This window comes from Amblyraja radiata, chromosome 5 (genome assembly GCF_010909765.2).
Source record: "Amblyraja radiata isolate CabotCenter1 chromosome 5, sAmbRad1.1.pri, whole genome shotgun sequence".
Classification (NCBI taxonomy): Eukaryota; Metazoa; Chordata; class Chondrichthyes; order Rajiformes; family Rajidae; genus Amblyraja; species Amblyraja radiata.
In genome coordinates, this window is record NC_045960.1 from 58517454 (window position 1) to 58539752 (window position 22299).

The window sequence follows — 22299 nt, forward strand, 5'->3', positions numbered from 1 at the left end:
CACGGACAGGCAACCTTCAACCCAATAAAAATGAATGTTAATCTATATTTTTGTGTCATTTCTGGGGTGACCACCAGTGTTTCCATAAAAGGACACCTGGTTTGACCTTTCAGTATTGCCTTTGTTGGGTAGATATTGGCACCTTGTACTTAGTCCTTCTATTGTAGTCATGGTCCTGTGTATATTGCAACCTCTTCCAAGGAACTAAAACGTTAAAAAAGGATTTAAGAAAAAAAGAACAAAATCTATTTATCATTTTCTGAGCAAAAAGTCCTATTTCAGAATTAAAGCCTGAAGTTTACCTGCAAGGATGTGACAGCTGAACAGGACAAATCTTCCATTTCAATGTCTTTAAAACTCTGTCCATAACGTGATGGGCACATCTGGTGACTGGGTGCCTTCCTGCCGTAAAATGAAGACTGGATACTGATGGTGGTTTTGTGGGGACAACGCAGCGAGATATATTCTCCATCACAGGCATGTTCCGTATAATTCTTCAAAACCCTGGACATATATCCTGTCAAAACAAGATCATCACATAAAACTCTAAAAAGGCAAGATTAATGGGTTCAGCCAAAAGACAACACAATGTTCCTTAGCAATTCCTTATTCAACTCCATGATCACCTCAACTATCACTTGCTATTTGATGAAGCCTTTGTGCACCATCACAGAAGAAGCATCCTGCACACTTGCCAACTCTTCATATTGACTTGGGTCATACACGCTCCTTGAACTTTTAGTTTAGAATATTGTTTTAAATTTCAGAAAGCAGATACCAATTCACTGGAGTGACTAATCAGAGATTGGATGACTATTTCAATTGGCGTATTTTATTTTATCCACAGCATGACTGCAAGCTAATGATTGTTTGCTTTTACAACTCTCTATTCTGCTCCCACTGTCCTTCACCCCCTGTATTGTTTGAATGAAACTTAATAGGAGTTTGCGGTACAGCAGTTTTTCAATGGGATATTTTTCCATCTTCTTATTTTAACATTGGCTTAGACTCAAACGCAGACATCCAAACTTACTCACTAATAGTTGCTGCCACAACATCCATTTTGCTCCACCGCTGGAGTTCCCCTGAAGTCCAACAGTGGAGCTCCATCTTCTGAGATTCCCCGGAATTTATACTGGGGAAACCAGATTTCAGATCTTGTGGAAAGAGAAACAGAATTAATGCTTTAGGTCGAAGATTTTTTTTATCATTGATTTTTTATTTTTAAATTTCAGATTTTCAGCAGTTCCAGTTTGATTGTCCAATCAAGTGTATCAGGATTCGATAGACCCTCAAGATTGATGTTAAAAGCAGGCCAGGCAGTGCAAGAAACAGTTAACATTTCAAGTCAATGAACTCTGTTGGAATGTTAACTCTGTTTTGCTCTCCACATATGCTGCATGTCATGCTGAGCATTTCCAGCATTAGTTTAGTTTAGTTTAGAGATACGGCGCAGAAACAGGCCCTTCCGGCCCATCAGGTCCACGCCAACCAGCGATCCCCGCACATTAACACTATCCTATGGACAATTTTTACATTTACCAATCCAATTAACCTACAAACCTGTACGTCTTTGGAGCATGGGAGGAAACCGCTCGGAGAAAACCCACGCAGATCACGGGGAGAACGTACAAACTCCATACAGACAGCACCCGTAGTAATACTCCAACGCTGTATTTGCTGTAAGGCAGCAACTCTACCGCTGCGCCATTGTGCAGCGTTCTCTACTCTTATTTCAGATTTCTGACAGGTTTTTTTATTTCCCTCCATATCTGGACCAGTTAAGTTACAGTATGGGATACCTCGGGAGGTAGGTCCATGATGAGAAAATTCACACCCACTGAGCTCTGACGTTACAGTGATAGACATATATACTCTTTGTTCATTTCTTTGGAATAATGATCCTAATTTATATTTTACTAACAGATATTTGAAGAAATTATTTAATAAAGAACAACACATCTTCTGTGATATATGTCAGGAAGGAACAAAATTCGACAAAGTGTATTTGAATTTTTTTGTTTAGGGTTTGTCATTAAGAATTTGTGCATTTTTACAATTCTGAAGGACTTGTAGACCTATTCCAGTGATTAAGAGATGTTCAACATTGGAATAAATAAGATTTCATAAATGTAAACCCTGATAATGGCAAATTGTCTTCTTTTAAAAATAATCCAACTTAACATTCCAATTTATGCTGTTTAGTGTTTAGTAAAAACAAATGTATTTGGTGATTTATGAAATGGAATTAATGATATAAGATGGCCTCCAGAATCAAATTGGTCTAAGATCACCATTTATTTTATTTTTGTACTCTCATGTGTGCAGTGGCCAAGGTCTCTTCCCTGGGAATGACCAAGGGATGTGGCATTTGTTTTGGTGACCACTGGCAAGTACAATTATAAATCAACTTGTATCAATGCTCTCCTTCTCTCGACTGCAACTGAAAATGCATGCATAAGCACTTTAGATAAGGATGGCATCTGCTTGGTATGATGCCTCCTATATTAATATCACTGCCCATGCTCACTAAACGTTCACCTATGAAGTAATGCAAGGTTGCCAGAGCAACTATAATCGTGCCACAGGATGAGTTACTGCCGTCAGAACAAAATGGGAAGACAATTTAAAAAAATAAAATTAGCATACAGTCAAACTAATTACTATTAAATGTTCTATTGTGTGTAACGACAATGGCGTTGGGAATCTTTTAACAGTTAAACACCCCAAGAGGAAGGAGGGTATCAAACTAAATATGACAAGTCACAAATCAAACAATCAAAAATGTGGTCAGAGGAAGGTTTTAAAGAGTGTGACAAAGGAGAAGGATCCAGGAATTCTTTAACTTAGGGCCCAAACAGCTGAGGAAACCAGCCACCAACAAACAAAAGGTCGGAACTGTAACGTGGAGATATTCAAAGAGAGAATGAAATTGCAGAAACATGCAGGGGTAAAACCATGCTGAGGTTTAAAAACAAGTGAGTGAAGTTAAGAAGGAAGCATCACTACACTGGGAACCAGCACTCATAAGAATGACAAATAATTGAGTAGAAGTTAAGGGTCTGTCCCACTTGGGTGTCATTTGCGCATCACGCAGATGGCGCGCGAAGATTTTGTACATCCCAAAATCCTGGGGCGCCACGCGCAACTCTGCCTAGGTCACCACGCTCCATGCGCGCGTAATGCACACCATGCGCGTATTACGTGCGCGTCACGCCACGTGCGTCATGACGTGTCAATGATGTCGCGTAAATGATGCGCAAATGACGCCCAAGTGGGACAGCCCTTTAGGATATGAGCAGTGCAGTTTTGGATTATCTTTATTATGAAGGATAGAAGATGGTCAGTCAGTCAGCAACATATTGGAATGATAAGATCTTGAAGTACCAAAGGCATTAAGGAGGGTTTCAACATCATTTGAGTAGAGTCAAGGGTTGACAACATCATGACAGTGGTAGGCGTTCCATTTATATCTCCTTGATGTCTGGATGAATGTCAACAATTAAGTGCAAATCTTGAGGATAATGTGGTGTCGAGGGGAATTAAGGAAATAGTTTTGTTTCATCCATGAAGTGTTGCGAGCTTGGAAATGTGCACCATGATGAGCCCTTGACGTGTGAAAACCTTGTTCTTTTCAACTGGACTGAACATGAGAGGTCAAATGGCTTCCATTCTGAGTCCTAAACTTGTGTGCTTTTATGATTTTACAGGTTAATTTAAGAATGAATGTGACAGCAAGGTTGAGAATCATTCAAGTCAAGTCAAGTCAAGTTTATTCGTCACATACACATACGAGATGTGCAGTGAAATGAAAAGTGGCAATGCTCACGGACTTTGTGCAAAAAGACAAACAACCAAACTACAACCAGAATGGAACAGAATCACATATTCTTTTACATATTAAATATTGTGGGCGGAAGGAAAAAGGGGGAAAAACAGCAATTTTTTAAAAAGCAGTAAAACCAGTAAAAGTTAGTCCCTGGTGAGATAAGAGTTTATAGTCCTAATGGCCTCTGGGAAGAAACTCCTTTTCAACCTCTCCGTTCTCACAGCATGGCAATGGAGGTTCATCCTCAGTCATTAAGCAGGAAGAGGAATTTGGGACTAACAAACAGAGTTTCACAGAATCATTCAATGTGGAAACAGGCTCTTTGACCCATCACTTGTGGCACTGACCAAAGACAATTGTAGGTGTAACTCAACAAAGCTTAAATGCTTTCATCAAATGATTAATCTTTTATTTCCATTATTCTAAAGAACATTTTAATTTCATCAGTTATTCATTTATTTGCTGATTGAAAGTAACCTTATTTTACTGTTATCTTAGTTATTAGATGTACATTCTCCTGATGAATTCAATTTCAAGAGCTCAGTTTGACAAATTAGTAATAGCCCTGTCCCACAGTACGAGTTCATTCCAAGAGCTCTCCCGAGTTTAAAAAAAATCAAACTCGTGGTAAGCACGGAGAATGAACGTAGCGGGTATGTCGGAGCTCGCGGACGTCTCTTAGCGCTAACCGCAGGTATTCGGGAAGAGTCACTAACGGCAGGTAAGCACGGGAAGACTCGTGAAGATTTTTCAACATGATGAAAAATGTCCACGAGAGCCCCGAGTAGCGACGAGTAGCCATTACCGTAAATCTCCGAGTTCGAATCAGGGCAATCTCGGGAGAACTCTTGGAATGAACTCGTACCGTGGGACAGGGGTTTAAAAGTCAGTTTAAGTTGCTTTATTTTAAAATTATACAGTGTATCAAGTGTGCACAGCTGAATCTAACCATACAAACTAACTAGAAATCCTGCCAGTAAAAAATAAACTGTCTGAATGGCTTCAGGGAGCAACTGAGAAATTGTGCCAGCATCATTAGGAATATAACTAATGTGCAATTTTGCAGCGTGGACAGACAACAGGTAGTTTAAGTCAACATGTGAATAGCCAAGTTTACTTTTAAATCCTATGCACATGATACAAGCTTTCCAGTAATAAGTATAATATGAACCAAGACCTATAGATTACAGAAAAATCAATAATCTACTTTTTGTTTTTACATTCATTCTTGGGATCAGGGGTTCATTAACGCGCCAGCATTTAAGACCAAAACCCAACCACCCTTGAGAAGGTAGTGGTGAGCCACATCTTGACCCACTACAGTCCTTCCACTGTACGGACAACTCAGGCACTTGGAGATGCAATTCCAGAATTAAGAATTTTCAGCAACGATGAAGGAATAACAGGGCGGTTTCAAGTACACGGTGCAACTCTGAGGAAACATTTAGTTGGTGGTGCACTCAAGTGCCTGCTACCTTCACCCTTGTCCTTCATGGGGATGGGGGGGCGAGAGAAGAAAGAGAGAGAGAAGAGAGAGGGGGAGAGGGAGAGAGAAGATAGAGGGGGAGAGGGAGAGGGAGAGGGAGAGGGAGAGGGAGAGGGAGAGGGAGAGGGAGAGGGAGAGAAAAAGAAAAAGAAAAAATAAACTTTTCCAACAACTGCATGACGTGTTCTAAATTCCTGGCATTTTGCTGTTTTAATTCCACAGTCTGTATGCGTTCATGGTATGAACATGATTACATTCAAATGGAAAACTGCAATGCAGGCAACATTTTTGTGAAATGCAAGATTTCTGAGTTCATTGACACTGAAAAAGACAAACCTTGACATGAAAAATCCATCAACAACAAAATCTAGATGCTGTTGAAAGATCTCGAGACAAGATCAGCTCAGATCTTTTAGCAGATAAGCCTCTAACTTAACTACTGCTGAACCTTGGTGGAGGCAGAACCATTTGTACTGCAGAGTTCCAGACCCAGGACGTCTGTCTTCGCTGGTGGACTCCCCACCAATTCCACTGCCACAGCCTTTACAACTGCAGGTTTCATAGCTCTCAGACAAGCAAGTCTTTTAAAAAGGGGATTAAGTCATTTAAAAAGGGGTTTGAGCAACTAGATCTCCTCAACTTGGTCAAATAGGACCACTTCAAAATTTAATCGCTCCTCTACTCACTCGGACCTGCGCGAGATAACCACTGATGAGGTAGGTGTTTGCGCAGTAATCAACCAGAACCAGAAGTCTGCCCACTGAACATCCTTGCACTTGCATACTACTCTCTTTAAAATTAAAGGGAGAATTCTGCTGCTGGAAGAAATGAACACTTTTTAATTGACTTAAATACATACAACATGTTTATGGTTTTCTTCTTTTTAAATAGGTCCCTAATAATAAACATTTACTAACTAAGCTAATGAGAGGAATGCAGCCTGTGGATAGGGCCTTTGTAAGTGTCCAGAGTCTTTCCATGAGAGGTCATAAGTTCATAAGTAATAGGAACAGAATTAGGCCATTCAGCCCAACAAGTCAACTCCGCCATTCAATCATGGCTGATGTATCTCTCCCTCCTTACCCCATTCTCCTGCCTTCTCCCCATAAGCCCCGTCATCCATACTAATTTATTTATCTCTGCACAGCATCCTCCCAAGGGACTGTGAGCTCCACAAAATACACCATGCGCTGAGAGTTCGACCAGAGCACAAGATCAGGCCTCAAGTTGGTGATGGCTATCTCTGATGGAACTGTAAGCCGTTGGTCCACATCCACCAGCATCTGCCAATCCCGGCTGCCTCCAGCTGTCCAAACCTGGTTTTTGGTGGAATTTTCCATTGCCTTTGTTCCCCCCCCCCCCCGAACAAAGGCAATTGGCTTAACTGGGTTGGTTGTGCTGGGCGGCAGGGCATTGTTGGTTGTTCTCCTGCGTTCCAGAGTCGCTGCCAGGCATTTGAGCACTTGACTCTCCCATCTCATCCACTGGCCCTGTTTAGCTTGCGACACAGCCTTGGCACACCTACTCGACTCCTCCTGTCGGCGGACTTGATCGCGACCAACTTCCGGCGCTCCAGTGATGATGCCTTGTTCCAGCAAGGTCGCTTTCCACTTTCCGCCAAGCCCCAAGCTACTTCTTCCGTGTTGGATTTGCCTTACCATGTCGTCTTGGTGGAGAGCAGATTTTGCCTGCTGTGTCGCATTCTTAGCTGTCCACTTCTTTCCTGTGCCATGGTTGGAGCAGCAGCTTGGATGATAGTGTCCCTTGATTCTGCCAAGGTCATCTCTAGTCTGATTTCAGTGCACTTGAACTCCTCTGTGAGACTAGAGAGAGGCAGCTGGAGTACCCCCTGATCGTACAGGCCTACGCTGCTCAGGCACCGAGGAACACCTAACCACTTTCTCACGAAAGAGCTGATTGTTCTTTCTATCTTCTCGACTCTTGTGAGGGTGATGTCATACATGGTTAGTGGCCACATAAGGCGAGGTAGTAACCCAAACTGCAGGCACCAGATTTTCAGCTTTCCAGGCAGCATGGATCGGTCGATGTTCGCCAGACCTTTGATGACTTCTTGCCTAAACTCGTTAGCCTGATCAGTGTCCTTCAGTTTAGAGTTATACCATCTTCCGAGACTTTTGATTGGCTTCTCTGACAGTTGGGATAGGTTCTTGATCAATGAAAAACCTTTGATCTGTCAGTTTGCCTTTGATTATAGAAATGCTTCTTGATTTGGATGGCTTGAATTTCATTCTGACCCCAGTGATGTTCTCTTGAAGCTTCCCTAAAAGGCGCCTGGTGCAAGATGCTGTTCTTATTGATTGTCATGTCATCCATGTAGGCCCTGGTCGGTGGTAGACGGACTCCAGACTTCAGCCGCTCGCCACCCACTACCCACTTGGAGGCCCTTATGATGACTTCCATAGCCTTTGTAAAAATCAATGGGGAGATGGTACACCCGCCATAATGCCAATCTCCATGCAGTGACATGTGGTCGTGAAGTCAAGCGTGGTGAAACAGAGCTGCAGATCTTGAAAATAAGCCTTGACAAGGCTTGCGATAGTCTCTGGTATCCTGAAGAAGTCAAAGGATGCCCAGAGGAAACTGTGAGGGACAGGACCGAACGCGTTGGCAAGGTCAAGGAAAATAACATGCAGGTCTCTCTTCTCTTTTCTAGCAGTCTGGATTTGGTGCCAAATCATGCGGGTATGTTCAAGACATCCAGAGAACCATGGGATGTCTGCTTTTTGGACAGTTGTATCCACAAGGTTGTTTCTCTCTAAATAGCTGGTCATCCTCTGAGCTATGATGCTGAAGAAGATCTTACCCTCTACATTGAGGAGACTGATAGGGTGGAATTGGCTGATATCTGTGGATTCCTTCTCTTTCGGAATCAGGATTCTTCCTGCCCTGCGCCATGCCTCTCCCAAGCCACTCTCATTAGCCTCCACAGGATGCGAAGAACATCAGGAGCACCCTTGTAGGATCGATATGGAACCCCATTTGGCCCTGGGGCTGAAGATACTCTTGCCCGCTTTACTGTCTGGTCCACCTCCCTCCACTTTGGAGGACTAATGTCCATCTTGTGCTCTGGTTGTTCAATTGGTGGAATGTCTGATGGAATAGCTGTCTTCTGGTGTCTCTTGTCATCCGCATGCATTCTTTCCAGATGCTCGTCCAGCTCCTGCCTTGATGTATTCAGGTTTCCTCCTTTTTCCTTGATGAAAAGTGATTTTATGAACTTATAGGGGTCCTTGAAGAAGCGTGATCTCGTTCGTTCTTTCCTTTTTCATGAATTCCACAGGTACTCCGCTCGTCCCAGGGTTGCTAAACGGTTTTTGATGTTTCCCTGGAGAATGTTGATGCCCTCCTTCTCACTATCAGATGCCTTCCTCCACTGCTTCTTGAGCTGCCTTCTCTCCCGGATTAGGCATTCCATCTCCTTTTGCCGTCTGGACTTGCTTTCCAAAGGTGGTGCCTTTTCCTTTTTCTTCCTTATTCCATATCGTTCAGCTCCATAGCCATAGATGATGTCCCCCATCTTATCAAGCTTTCTTTCAACTGTACCCCTTATACCCTGTAAGATACTGGTCAGGTCTACATTTATGGTCTCCCATTCTTTCTTCTCCGAGGCTCCAGGCCATTTCACGCAAGGTTTTCTTCCGCTGATCTTTTTCTCCATTGCTGGTTTTCTTGGCTGGATGGGCTCCATATCTTCCTCTGCCTGCGTAACTGTGCTTGAATTTCCTTCATCAGGGGGGCTGATGCCCTGCGAACTTTGATGAGACTCCAGTCGCTGGACTTCATTCGACTGACTTGATTGACTTCTCAATGCGAGGTACTTATCTACTGCGACGCGACCTTCATGGAACCATGCACTTGTACTCCTAGATCCCTCTGCTCTACAACACAACCCAGAGGCCTACCATTTATTGTGTCGGTCCTGTCCTTATTCAACGTCCCAAAATGCAACACCTCACATTTCTCTGTATTAAATTCCATCAACCATTCCTCCGCCCACCTGGCCAATCGATCCAGATCCTGCTGCAATCGTTCATCTTCACTGTCTGCAAAACCACTAACTTTATCATCAGCAAACTTGCTAATCTTGCCCTGTATGTTCTCATCCAAATCATTAATGTAGATGACAAACAGTAACAGGCACACCACTTGTCACTGGCATCCAGTCTGAGAAGCAACCTTCCACCTCGGCTTCCTTCTATGGAGCCAATTTGCTATACATTCAGCTATCTCTCCTTGGATCCCTTCCAGAGCAGCCTACCATGCGGCACCCTGTCGAACGCCTTACTAAAGTCCATATACACAACAGCTACAGTTCTGCCTTCATCAACCTTTTTGCTCACTTCAAAAAAATCAATCAAATTTGTGAGACACGACCTCCCACATACAAAACCATGCTGACTGTCCCTAATCAGCCCTTGCCCATCCAAATGCCTGTATATCCTATCCCTCAGAATACTCTCCAGCAACTTACCAACTACAGATGTTAAGCTCACCGGCCTATAGTTCCCAGCATTTTCCCTGCTGCCCTTCTTCAAAAGAGGCACAAGATTTGCCACCCTCCAATCCTCTGGCACCTCTCCTATATTTAACGATGACTCATAAATTTCAACCAGGGCTCCCGCAAATTCCTCTCTAGTTTCCCGCATTGTCCTTGCATATATCTGATTAGGTCCAGGAGATTTATCTACCTTCAAACACGACAGTACCTTCAGTACTTTCGCGATGGTAACCCCGACTGCTCTCATGACACTTCCAGTGACTGCTCCAATATCCTCCGTCCTACTGTGTTTCTCCTCAGTAAATACAGAGGAGAAATACTCATTGAGGACCTTGCCCATCTACTGTGGCTCCACACAGAGGTGACCGCTTTGATTCCTGAGAGGTCCCACTCTCTCTCTAGTTACTCTTTTCCCCCTAATCTATCTATCTATATTACTAAAAGTCTGTTCTTGACCGGTTTTGGCGATCTGTGCTGCGATTTCTGAGAGAACGCCGCCACCTACGGCCGTCATTTTTGGCCACCTCGCTCAGAGCCCCCCTCCGCCGCATGTGTGCCGAGGATTTTTCCAGTCGATGATAAATGAAAGATATATTAATGATTTTACAAATTTCCCCATTCTCTCTGCTGCCCCCGCTGCCGGCAGGGGGATGGACTATAAAACCAGGAAGTGGTGTGCCTCAATTAGTCTGCAAGCTGGAGGAAGGCAGAGGGTCACGTTTCTCTGAGCTGTGAATAACACTGAACACATGTCCACACAACTGTGAGTAAGTACCCTTAATGTGGTTTGAAAATGTAAAATATGGTTAAAGTAAAAAAGCACTGCCTGCAAATGGTTGTTTGGGGGGTTTGGGTTGAAATAAAAAGGCACTCTCTCTCTCCCCCTCACCTCTCCCCCCCCCCCCTCTCTCTTTCTCCCCTCTTTTTCTCCCACTCCTTCCCTCCATCCCCTCCCCCACCGTCCCTCCCCTAAACCCCCCTTCCCTCCACCCTCCCCACCTCTCCCCCTCCCCTCTCTCCCCCCCCTCTCTCACCCTCTCTCTCTCCTCCCCTCCACCCCCACCTTTCCCCTCTCACCCACCCTCCCTCTTCTCCTCCTCGCCACCCCCCTCTCCCTCTTGCCCCTCTCTCTGCCCTCACTCTCTACCCCCCCCCCCCCGCCCCCCTCTCTAGATGTGACTGCAAGTTGGGGGCTATGCGTCAGTAGATAGGGTGGTTATGGGGTAAAAGGAGCAAATTGATAACATTAATATAATATCAAGGGGGGTAATTAGCGTGAGTGCGGGGGGGGGGGGGAGAGATAGTTAGTGTGTGTGACGCTGCATGCCGCCTCCCCCCTCCCCACAACAGCACGTTGGGGGATCAGACCCAATGGGTCTGCACTTGGTCTAGTGTATTTATAAAATCTGGATTGGATTGGATTCCTTTATTGTCATTCAGACCTTTCGGTCTGAACGAAATCTTTTGGGACTGTCCTTAATGCTACCCGCCAGAGCTATCTCCTGGCCTCTATTTTACCACCAGGGGTGTCGCACAATGGCAGTTCCGTCGGCAGTCTATTAGTTTTTTCATCTTTTTTAAAAAAAAATTAATGTTTGTTAAATGTTTGTTTTAATGTTCTCCAGTTTGTCTTATGTGTGGAGAGGGGGAGGGGATCGGGGGAAACATTTCTTCAGGTTCTTACCTTGCCAGAGATGCGATTGATTTTCGCATCGCATTCTCCGGGCACTCTGCGGCCTTCCATCGATGGAGCTTGAGGCCTCCTCGGACTGTCGTGAGCCCCACCGAGGGACGCGGACTTAACATCGGAGCTGATCCCTTGCCTGGGATCGCTCCAACCACGGCCTGCGGACATACCATCAAGAGTTTGCAGACTCAGGAGAGGCCGAGTCGGGAGCTCCAACGTCGCGGAAGGTTCGACCAGCCCCGATGCGAGGATCGATCGTCCAGTGTGGGGGCGCTGACATCCCCCCGATGCAGGAGCTGATCGCCTCGACGCGGACGGCCAAAACGCCGCTGGACGGGAGTCAAGAACGTCCTGTCAACGGAGGGCTCGAGGCCCCCGGCTGTGGGAGAGCAATGGGAAGAGACTTGAACTATTTCCCCTCCATCACAGTGAGGAATGTGTAGGAGTCACTGTGATGGATGTTCATGTTAAAATGTGTTTTGGGTGATCTGTTGCTTTTTATTTGTATGACTGACCAGGGCTCTCACTTAACTCTTTTACCCTGTTGCCAGCCGGGCAACCTTGGCAGCATTTTAGGTTGCCAAATGACAGTTTAGGTGGTCATTTAAGACGGTTTGCATGACGCGTGCGATAACGTGCTCGGACGAAGTGCACCGTTACCAGTCGGAATTATGCTCAATGAAGCATTCACATATTATTTCTGCTTCAAATAAAGTCACAAACTAAACATATTCACCAATCAAGACATGATATATACCACAATGATATGCAGCAAAATTATGACAGTATCTCAACTCTTTTTACACATTGCAATTAATGCAATTTCTATTAGTTCTTTCCACTTCCAAACAAAAATGTGTTGAATTATTCAGCGTATGATCAACCTGTGTCAATAAATCCTGGAACATGGTAACATATATGCTTAACCATGCACACTACAGATTGATGCAAGCATGTTTTTTGTGAAGGACCGAAAATTACCATGACATGGCCATAGCATGGATCGTTATTGCTATTGGTTCAGAAACACTTTCGCTTCCCACATAATTTATCCATAACAAAATATACAGGTTGCAAGGACATTTCTAAAGGCATTTTATGATAATAGCTGTTAAAACCGACTATACCCATCTGACAGGTTACACATTACACTCACTGACAAGAGATGGCCAAAGGACATAACTGCAGCAAATGTTCTTTTGGTAATGTTTAAAGGTGTCAAAACGCCACATTACTGGACATTCAGATTAGATGTATGTGTTGTGAACAGCAATGAAGATACCCAGTTTGTACGCACCAGATTTAAAAAAAATTATTGATAAACGCTGTTTCCATCATTCCCACTTCCGAATTAACGTTAAAATTTCAATTGAAATATCTCCTGACCAAATTTGTGATGTATATGACCGACTGTAGAAGTAAAACATGGATAAATCCAACGTATAGTTGTGAATGTTGCTCATTAAATAACTACTGTACTGATACTCCATATTAAGAGTATTGATTTGCCGTTAAAATGAATTCTGTAATAACGTTTCAACGGTAGCAGTGACAATCGAACATTGCGGTTTTAATGTTTCACGTGTTCACAATTTAATTAATCCATCTTTATGGACTAAAACAAATAATAACATTGGTAATTAAAACACATTTGATTGCATTCCGTTATCAAACATAGTCAATGTTCGCTCTGAAGACGTTTCCAGCACAATAGGGTCAGGGAGGGGGCGGGGTGTGAATCAGTGCGAGGTGGATAGATGGCCGGGGGGGGAGGGGGGGAGAAGGCAACGGTGCGGAATGGATGGATTGAGGCAGGTGAATTAGTACGTGTTGGTTGGAGTATGTAAAATTGTGAGGGGAGAGCACGGGGGATGTCAGTGGTATTGAATGGGGGGGATCAGTATGGGATGGATGGGGAGGATCAGTACAGGATGAATGGGGGTAGACAAAAATGGTGGAGAAACTCAGCAGGTGAGGCAGCATCTACGGAGCAAAGGAAATAGGCAACGTCGAGACCCTTCTTCAGACTGTTCCTCCCATTCTTCTTGAATGGGGGGGATCAGTACAGGATGGATGGGTGGGGGGGGGGATCAGCGCAGGATGAATGGGGGGGGATCAGTACAATGAATGGGGGGGGGTCAGTACAGTGTGGATCGGAGGGTCTGTGCAGGATGAATGGGAGTCACTACAGGATGAATGAGGGGATCAGTACAGGATGAATGAGGGGATCAGTACAGGATGAATGTGTGGATCAGTAAAAGATGAATGGGGAAATTACTACAGGATGGATGGTGGGTTTGGTGCAGGGTAAATGGAGGGTGGGTCAATACGGGATGGATGGGGGGTTCAGTGCAGGATGAATGGGAGGGATGGCAGGAGAATCAATGCGAGGTGGATAGGGTGATCAGCACAGGATGAATAGATGGGGAGTGGTAGATGGGGAGGGGAGCACAGGGGATGTCAGTGAGGACTGAATAGAGGCGGGAATGGGGATCAGTGCGGGATGGAGAGGAGGTGTGTCAGGATCAGGGGGGGTGGAGGTTGGGGCGCATGAGAGATAGAGAGGGAGGGGGAAGGGGCAGAGGAGGTGGGGAGGAAGGAAGGTCAGCGCTCCTTGGACAACATCGTCTCGCTGCCTTGGCCGTCCCTGTCCAAGTGCCGCCGCCAAATGGCTTACATGCAGAGTTATTTTCCACACTAGTTGATTCATTGACTGCTTGCCAAGACACTAACAATTAAATGAATTTCTTTCCCCTATGAGTAACACGAGTTTCATTTGTCAACGAGCGACAGCTCAAGTGATAATTTGAAACATCCTCGCAGAATCATATCAGGATATCTCATGGGATATTTGAATGCCTGATGCTGAAATCAGGTTAACATATGGTAATTGTAGCTACATATTGAAATAGAGAGCGTCTTAGTTCTTTGTCTTTCTGAAACTAAATTTAACAGAAAAGAACAGTGCTCTGGCCAGATACTGTTCCACAATGTCAAACAATTCTCCAAGAAAACAAAGTTCCGCATGAAATTAGATCTTCCATTATTCTGGGAGACGTCAGGACAAACACGTTGTCTTCTTGAATTGTTTTATGAGGATCGTATATTCCAAATGCGACTTTTCTGACCCTATTAATCACATGCAAATTGCATTTGATAAACAATGCACAATTGAGGTCAAGTGAACTGAATCTCATTTGCAAAATACAATGAGCAGTCATTGCTTTTCTTTCTCCCATTTAATGTTTGAAACCAAAGGTAAAACTCTCCCTCAAGGTTTATAAGAAGTTCAATTAGAGATAGGTATTATACTTTGAACAGACAGAAACTGCTTGGTAGCTTTTGAGTGGGCATTCACTTGAATTAAATTTAAATCAAACAGCCCGAGATCAATTCCAAACATTGGAAACTGCTTAAACTTGATGCCCGTTGGAGTACAGCATCCACAATTTTTTATGTTAGTTTTTTTTTTTTAATTAAGCGATTCTTAGTACCATGTTGGTATTAAAAATTCACTGTTTTAGGGTATCACCAGGCATGTGGCGAGTTCCACTCTATTCCCAATGAAATGAAAACTCAATCCTCAAGGCAAATTCATAATTGAATTGTAAGTGTGGTACAAATACATCCTTGCATTAGTTAATGATTCATTTAATTAGACTGACAATCGCTTCCTCTGTGGCAGTCCCTTGGAGTTGAACCTTGCACTGTGGTTGTGTGGGTTCTGAGGTGATTGACGAGGTCAATATCGGAACTGCATGGGTGGGAAGGTGCTGACATGCAAGTGGTTTGTGAAGTGCTGCACTTTTTCCACTACTTATGCCGGTATTCTGTGTGTTCCCGTGCATGCTCCCGATTCCATTCAAATAGTCCGTCCTTACATTGAGCTATCATGAGCCAGAAATTACAAGGAATCTACAGCGATACATAGATACATAGACAATAGGTGCAGGAGCAGGACATTCAGCCCTTCGAGCCAGCACTGCCATTCTATATGATCATGGCTGATCATCCATAGTCAGTACCTCGTTCCTGTCTTCTCCCCATATCCCTTGATTCCGCTAGCCCTAAGAGCTCTATCTAACTTTCTTTTGAATGCATCCAGTGAATCGGCCTCCACTGCCTTCTGAGGCAGAGAATTCCACAAATTCAAAGGTAGACAAAAAATGCTGGAGAAACTCAGCAGGTGAGGCAGCATCTATGGAGCGACGGAATAGGAGACGTTTCAGGTCGAGAACCCTTCTTCATACAGATGTGGAGGTGGGGGGGGCTGCAAGAAGAAAGGAAGAGGCAGAGACAGTAGGCTGTGGGAGAGCTGGGATGGGAAGGAGGGAGAAAGCAAGGACTACCTGAAATTGGAGGTCAATGTTCATACCGCTGGGGTGTAAACTACCCAAGCGAAATATGAGGTGCTGCTCCTCCAATTTGTGGTGGGACTCACTCTGGCCATGGAGGAGGCCCAGGACAGAAAGGTCAGATTCGGAAAGGGAGGGGGAGTTGAAGTGCTGAGCCACCGGGAGATCAGGTTGGTTAATGCGAACTGAGCGGAAGTGTTGGGCGAAGCAATCGCCAAGCCTGCGCTTAGTTTCACCGATGTAGAGCAGTTGACAACTAGAACAGTGGATGCAACAGATGAGGTTGGAGGAGGTGCAGGTGAACCTCCCGAAATGTCACTTATTCCTTCGCTCCATAGATGCTGCCTCACCCGCTGAGTTTCTCCAGCATTTTTGTCTACCTTCGATTTTTACAGCAACTGCAGTTCTTTCTTAAACATTCCACAAATTCACAACTCTCTGGGTGAAAAAGTTTTCCCCCCCATCTCAGTTCTAAATGGCCTACCACTTATTCTTAAACTGTGACCCCTGGTCTGGACTCCCCCAACATCGAGAACATGTTTACTGCACCGAGCGGGTCCAATCCCTTAATAATTTTAGATGTTTCTATAAGATCTCCTCTCATCCTTCTAAATTCCACTGAATACGAGCCCAGTCGATCCATTCTTTCATCATATGACAGTCCCGCCATCCCGGGAATTAACCTCGTGAATCTACGCTGCACTCCCTCAATAGCAAGAATGTCCTTCCTCAAATTAGGAGACCAAAATTGCACATAATACTCCAGGTGTGGTCCCACCAGGACCCTGTACAACTGAAGAAGGACCTCTTTGCTCCTTTACTCAAATCCTCTCGTTATGAAGGCCAACATGCCATTAGCTTTCTTCACTGCCTGCTGTACCTGTATGCTTACTTTCAGTGACTGATCTACAAGGACACATAGGTCTTGTTGCACTTCCCCTTTTCCTAATCTGACACCATTCAGAAATCATAACTACCAATCTCTGACTGAGCCCCAAGCTCATTCACTTTATTTATTATACTTCGTGCATTCATATATAACACTTTTAATTCGGTATTCACCTCCCCTCTCACACCGGTCCCCATTTCACCTCACCTTACTCTCTTATCCCTTCTTGAACTTTCTGTCCCATCAATTCGGGTCCTATTAATTAATTAAGTCCCATTAATTAATGTTACAATTCTTCAAGGAGACCAAGCATATCTTGGAACTATTTTCCCCTGTCAACCTGGCAACATCTTTCCAGGACAGAACTAACAATGTCTATTTCAAGGTAGACACAAAATGCTGGAGTAACTCAGCGGGGCAGGCAGCATCTCGAGAGAGAAGGAATGGGCAACGTTTTAGGTCGAGACCCTTCTTCAGACTGATGTCAGGGGAGGGGGCGGGACAAAGATAGAATGTAGGCAGAGACAGTAAGACTCGTGGGAGAACTGGGAAGGGAAAGGGGATGGAGAGAGAAAGCAAGGGCTATCTGAAGTTGGAGGTCAATTTCACACCGCTGGTGTAAACTACCCAAGCGAAATACGAGGTGCTGTTCTTTCGAATTTGCGCTGGGCCTCACTCTGACAATGGAGGAGGCCCAGGACAGAAAAGTCAGATTGGGAATGGGAGGGGCAGTTGAAGTATTGAGCCACCAGGAGATCAGGTAGGTTCAGACGGACTGAGCGGAGGTCTTCAGTGAAACGATCGCCGAGCCTGCACTTGGTCTCGCCGATGTAGAGAAGTTGACACCTGGAACAGCGGATTCAGTAGATGAGGTTGGAGGAGGTGCAAGTGAACCTCTGCCACACCTGGAAAGACTGTTTGGGTCCTTGGATGGAGTCGAGGGGGGAGATAAAGGGACAGGTGTTGCATCTCCTGCGGTTGCAGTGAAAAGTACCGGGGAGGGAGTGGTTCGGGTGGGAAGGGACAAGTTGACCAGGGAGTTTCGGAGGGAACGGTTTCTGCGGAAAGCAGAAAGGGGTGGAGATGGGAATATGTGGCCAGTAGTGGGATCCCGTTGGAGGTGGCAAAAATGTTGGTGGATTATATGCTGTATGCGACGGCTAATGGGGTGGAAGGTGAGGACAAGGGGGACTGGCCTAGTTATGAATGGGGGGAGGGGGAGTAAGAACGGAGCTGCGGGATGTCGAGGAGACCTTTGTGAGAACCTCATCTATAATGGAAGAGGGGAACCCCCGTTTCCTGAAGAATGAGGACTATTTTGAGCCCCAGTGAAAGGCATACAAACAATGTGGCCTGCTCAACTGGGTGTAACTGAGGCCATTAGCTGAGGATATTAGAAGTGGAGGTTGTTCACTTAATCATGCAGTGGATTGTGCTGAGGTGGTGTTGGTGGTATTTTTGCACTATCTTGCTGCCTGCTGAGGTGGTTTGGTTAACAGTAGCAAATACAAGGGATGGGAATCACTGTCCCCTGGTGGCCAGGCTCTCCATTATAACAGTGGGAAATCTCCAGGTTAGGATTCTAGCATTGAACTCCATAACTTGTAACATTGGAGCACAGCAAGGATAACAGCAGGGTCCCTCAGGATATACAAGAGTTCAGTGCTACCACATGCTTATAGGAGAGACACAACCTCCTGATGGTTATGAAGGGAACAGCTGATGACAACTGGGCAAATAGCTTATTAACTGAATCTAGATTTTGTGCACAAGCACAGTGTGGTGCTGGTACAATAAAAATCTTGTATGGAGCAGCATCACAGGGACATAGACTCAGGCAACACACAAAAACACAAGTTCCTCAAGTAAGTGAAAAGACTGCAAAATACAATTAGAAACAAGTCCACAGTCGTGCAATATGTGGTCCGCAGTGTTCCCTTGCTGAGGTCGGATTAATGTTGCGCAGGCTGCTTCAAGAACCTGATAGTTGTAGAAGGTAGTTCTTCCTGAACCTGGTAGTAGGGGACTTCAGGCTTCAGTACCTCCTGTCAGGTAGCAGCAGGAAGGCAGCATCGCTTGGACAATGGGGAGTCTTGAAATAACATGTTACCTTCTTGAGGCAGAGACTCGTGTAGATGCTTTTCATGCTGTGGAGAGCTATGCCCGTGATGGGCCAGGATGAGTCCAGCACTCCCTGCAGCCTCTTGCATTCCTGTGCATTGGAATTACCATACAAGGCCATGATACAGCCAGTCAGGATACCATCTACAGCACATACGTAGAGATTTGTTAGAATATTCAGGAACACTTGGATAGACTTGGTTTATACTCTCTAGAATTTAGGAGATTGAGAGGGGATCTTATAGAAACTTACAAAATTCTTAAGGGGTTGGACAGGCTAGATGCAGGAAGATTGCTCCCGATGTTGGGGAAGTCCAGGACAAGGGGTCACAGCTTAAGGATAAGGGGGAAATCCTTTAAAACCGAGATGAGAAGAACTTTTTTCACACAGAGAGTGGTGAATCTCTGGAACTCCCTGCCACAGAGGGTAGTCGAGGCCAGTTCATTGGCTATATTTAAGAGGGAGTTAGATGTGGCCCTTGTGGCTAAGGGGATCAGAAGGTATGGAGAGAAGGCAGGTACGGGATACTGAGTTGGATGATCAGCCATGATCATATTGAATGGCGGTGCAGGCTCGAAGGGCCGAATGGCCTACTCCTGCACCTAATTTCTATGTTTCTATGTTTCTATCCCAAATCCCTCTAAACTTCTAAGAAAGTAGAGATTCAGGCAAGCCTTCATCATTACGCCTGTGTGCTGGGCTCAGATCAGGTCATCCAAGATGTTAACATACAGAAATCTGAAAGTGCTAACTTTCTTCCACAAATGAAAACTGGCATGTGTTCTCCTGACTTGCCTTTTTTGAAGTAAAGAATCAGTTCTTTGACTTGTTTACATTGTTTACGAGCAATCATATAGATTAAAGACTGTGACTAGTGGTGTGCCTCAGGGTTTGGTGCTGGCCCCATTACTATTTGTCATCTACAGTGCCCTCCATAATGTTTGGGACAAAGACCCATCATTTATTTATTTGCCTCTGTACTCCACAATTTGAGATTTGTAATAGAAAAAAAATCATGTGGTTATAGTGCACATTTTCAGATTTTAATAAAGGCCATTTTTATACATTTTGGTATCATTATGTAGAAATTACAGCAGTGTTTATGCATAATTGGGTTCAGATCAGGTGATTGACTTGGCCATTCAAGAATTGACAATTTTTTAGCTTTGAAAAACTCCTTTGTTGTTTTAGCAGTATGTTTGGGATCATTGTCTTGCTGTAGAATGAACCGCCGGCCAATGAGTTTTGAGGCATTTGTTTGAACTTGAGCAGATAGGATGTGTCTATATACTTCAGAATTCATTATGCTACTACCATCAGCAGTTGTATCATCAATGAAGATAAGTGAGCCAGTACCTTCAGCAGCTATACATGCCCAGGCCATAACACCCCCACCACGTGTTTCACAGATGAGGTGGTATGCTTTGGATCTTGGGAAGTTCCTTCTCTCCATACTTTGCTCTTGCCATCACTCTGATATATGTTAATCTTTGTCTCATCTGTCCACAAGACCTTTTTACAGAACTGTGGTTGCTCTTTTAAGTACTTCTTGGCAAACTGTAACCTGGCCATCATATTTTTCCGGCTAACCAGTGGTTTGCATCTTGCAGTGTAGCCTCTGTATTTCTGTTTATGAAGTCTTCTGCAGACAGTGGTCATTGACAAATCCGCACCTGACTCCTGAAGAGTGTTTATGATCTGTCGGACAGGTGTTTGGGAGATTTTTCTTTATTATAGAGAGAATTCTTCTGTCATCAGCTGTGGAGGTCTTCCTTGGCCTGCCAGTCCCTTTGCGATTATTAAGCTCACCAGTGCTCTCTTTCTTCTTAATGATGTTCCAAACAGTTGATTTTGGTAAGGTTTGGCTGATGTCTCTAACAGTTTTATTCGTGTTTCTCAGTCTCATTATGGCTCCGTTGACTTTCATTGACACAACTTTGGTCCTCATGGTGATAAACAGCAATAAAAGTTTCCAAAGGTGATGGAAATACTGGAGGAAAGACTAGTTGTTGTGAGCTCTCTTATACCTGCAAGAAGGAGGCAATTAAACATAACTGAGCAATTACAAATACCTGTGAAACAATGTGTTCCAAACATTATGGTGCCCTGAAATGGGGGGACCAGTTTAACACTGCTGTAATTTCTACATGTTGAAACCAAAATGTATAAAAATACCCTTTAATAAAATCTGACAATGTGCACTTTAACGACATGTGATTTTTTTCTATTACAAATCTCAAATTGTGGAGTACAGAGGCGAATAAATAAATGATGCGTCTTTGTCCCTAACATTATGGAGGGCACTGTATATCCACGATTTGGATAAGAACATAGAAGGCATGATTAGTAAGTTTGTAGATGAAATTAAAGTGGGTAAAATTGTAGGTAGCAAGGATGGTTGTCCAAAATTACAGCAGGATCTTTACTGGCTAGGCAGTTGGGCTGAGGAACGGCTGATAGAGGTTAATAAAGAGAACTGCAAGGTCTACATTTTGGGATGTCTAACCGGGGCAGACCTACACAATGAGTGGCAGGGCTCTGGAGAGTGTTGTGGAGCAGATGCATCTAGTATTGCAGGTACAGTTCCTTGAAAGTAACATCACAGGTAGATAGGGTGGTCAAGAAGGCTTTCAACACATTGGCCTTAATCAGTCAAACTATTGAGCATAGAAGTTGGGAGGTTATGTTACAGTTCTACAAGACATTGGTGAGGCCACATTTGGAGTACTGTGTTAAATTTTGGAGAGATGCTGTTAAGCTGGAAATAGTGCAGAGAAGATTTATGAGGATGTTGCCAGGACTGAAAGACCTGAGCAGGCTAGGGCTTTATTTCCTGGAGTTCAGGAGGATAATGGATGATCTGATAGAGGTGTTTAAGTTTACGAGAGGAACAGGTAAATGCGCAGAGTATTTTACCAAGAATAGGGGAATCAAGAACCAGAGGACATAGGTTTAAGGTGAGGGAGAAAAAATGTAAAACAAACCTGAGCAGCAACTTTTTTCTACACGGACGATGGTTGATGTACAGAATGAGCTGCCAGAGAGGTGGTTGGAAGCAGGCACTATTACAAAGTTTAAAAAAACATTTGGACATATACATGGACAGGATAGGTTTAGAGGGATATGGGCCAATGTAAGCAGGCGGGACAGGTGTAGCTGGGACATGTTGACTATTGTGGGCAAGTTGGGCCAAAGGGCCTATTTTCACATTGCATGACTCTATGACTTGCTTTTGTTGCATTTTGTACCGTTTATCAGGCATTTAGTGGCACATGGATAGGTAGAGAATTGAGGCACGTGGATTATGTGCAGGACAATGAGAAGTTCCCAGAGCTTGCATGCAAGGCAGAAGCCCCAAGAGCACCGCAGTGGCCGAACGCAAGACCTGGCTGACCACGGCCTACAGGGCGAA

At 44.5% G+C, this 22299-nt stretch overlaps 1 protein-coding gene across 1 annotated transcript in view; it reads right to left on the reverse strand.

The window, feature by feature from the left end:
- Positions 1–22299, reverse strand: part of eva1a (eva-1 homolog A, regulator of programmed cell death) — a 307835-nt gene that overhangs the window by 202992 nt on the left and 82544 nt on the right. The window contains exon 2 of the mRNA XM_033021301.1: positions 303–517. Coding sequence (XP_032877192.1) covers positions 303–517 — 215 coding nt within the window. The remainder of the gene's footprint in view (positions 1–302; positions 518–22299) is intronic.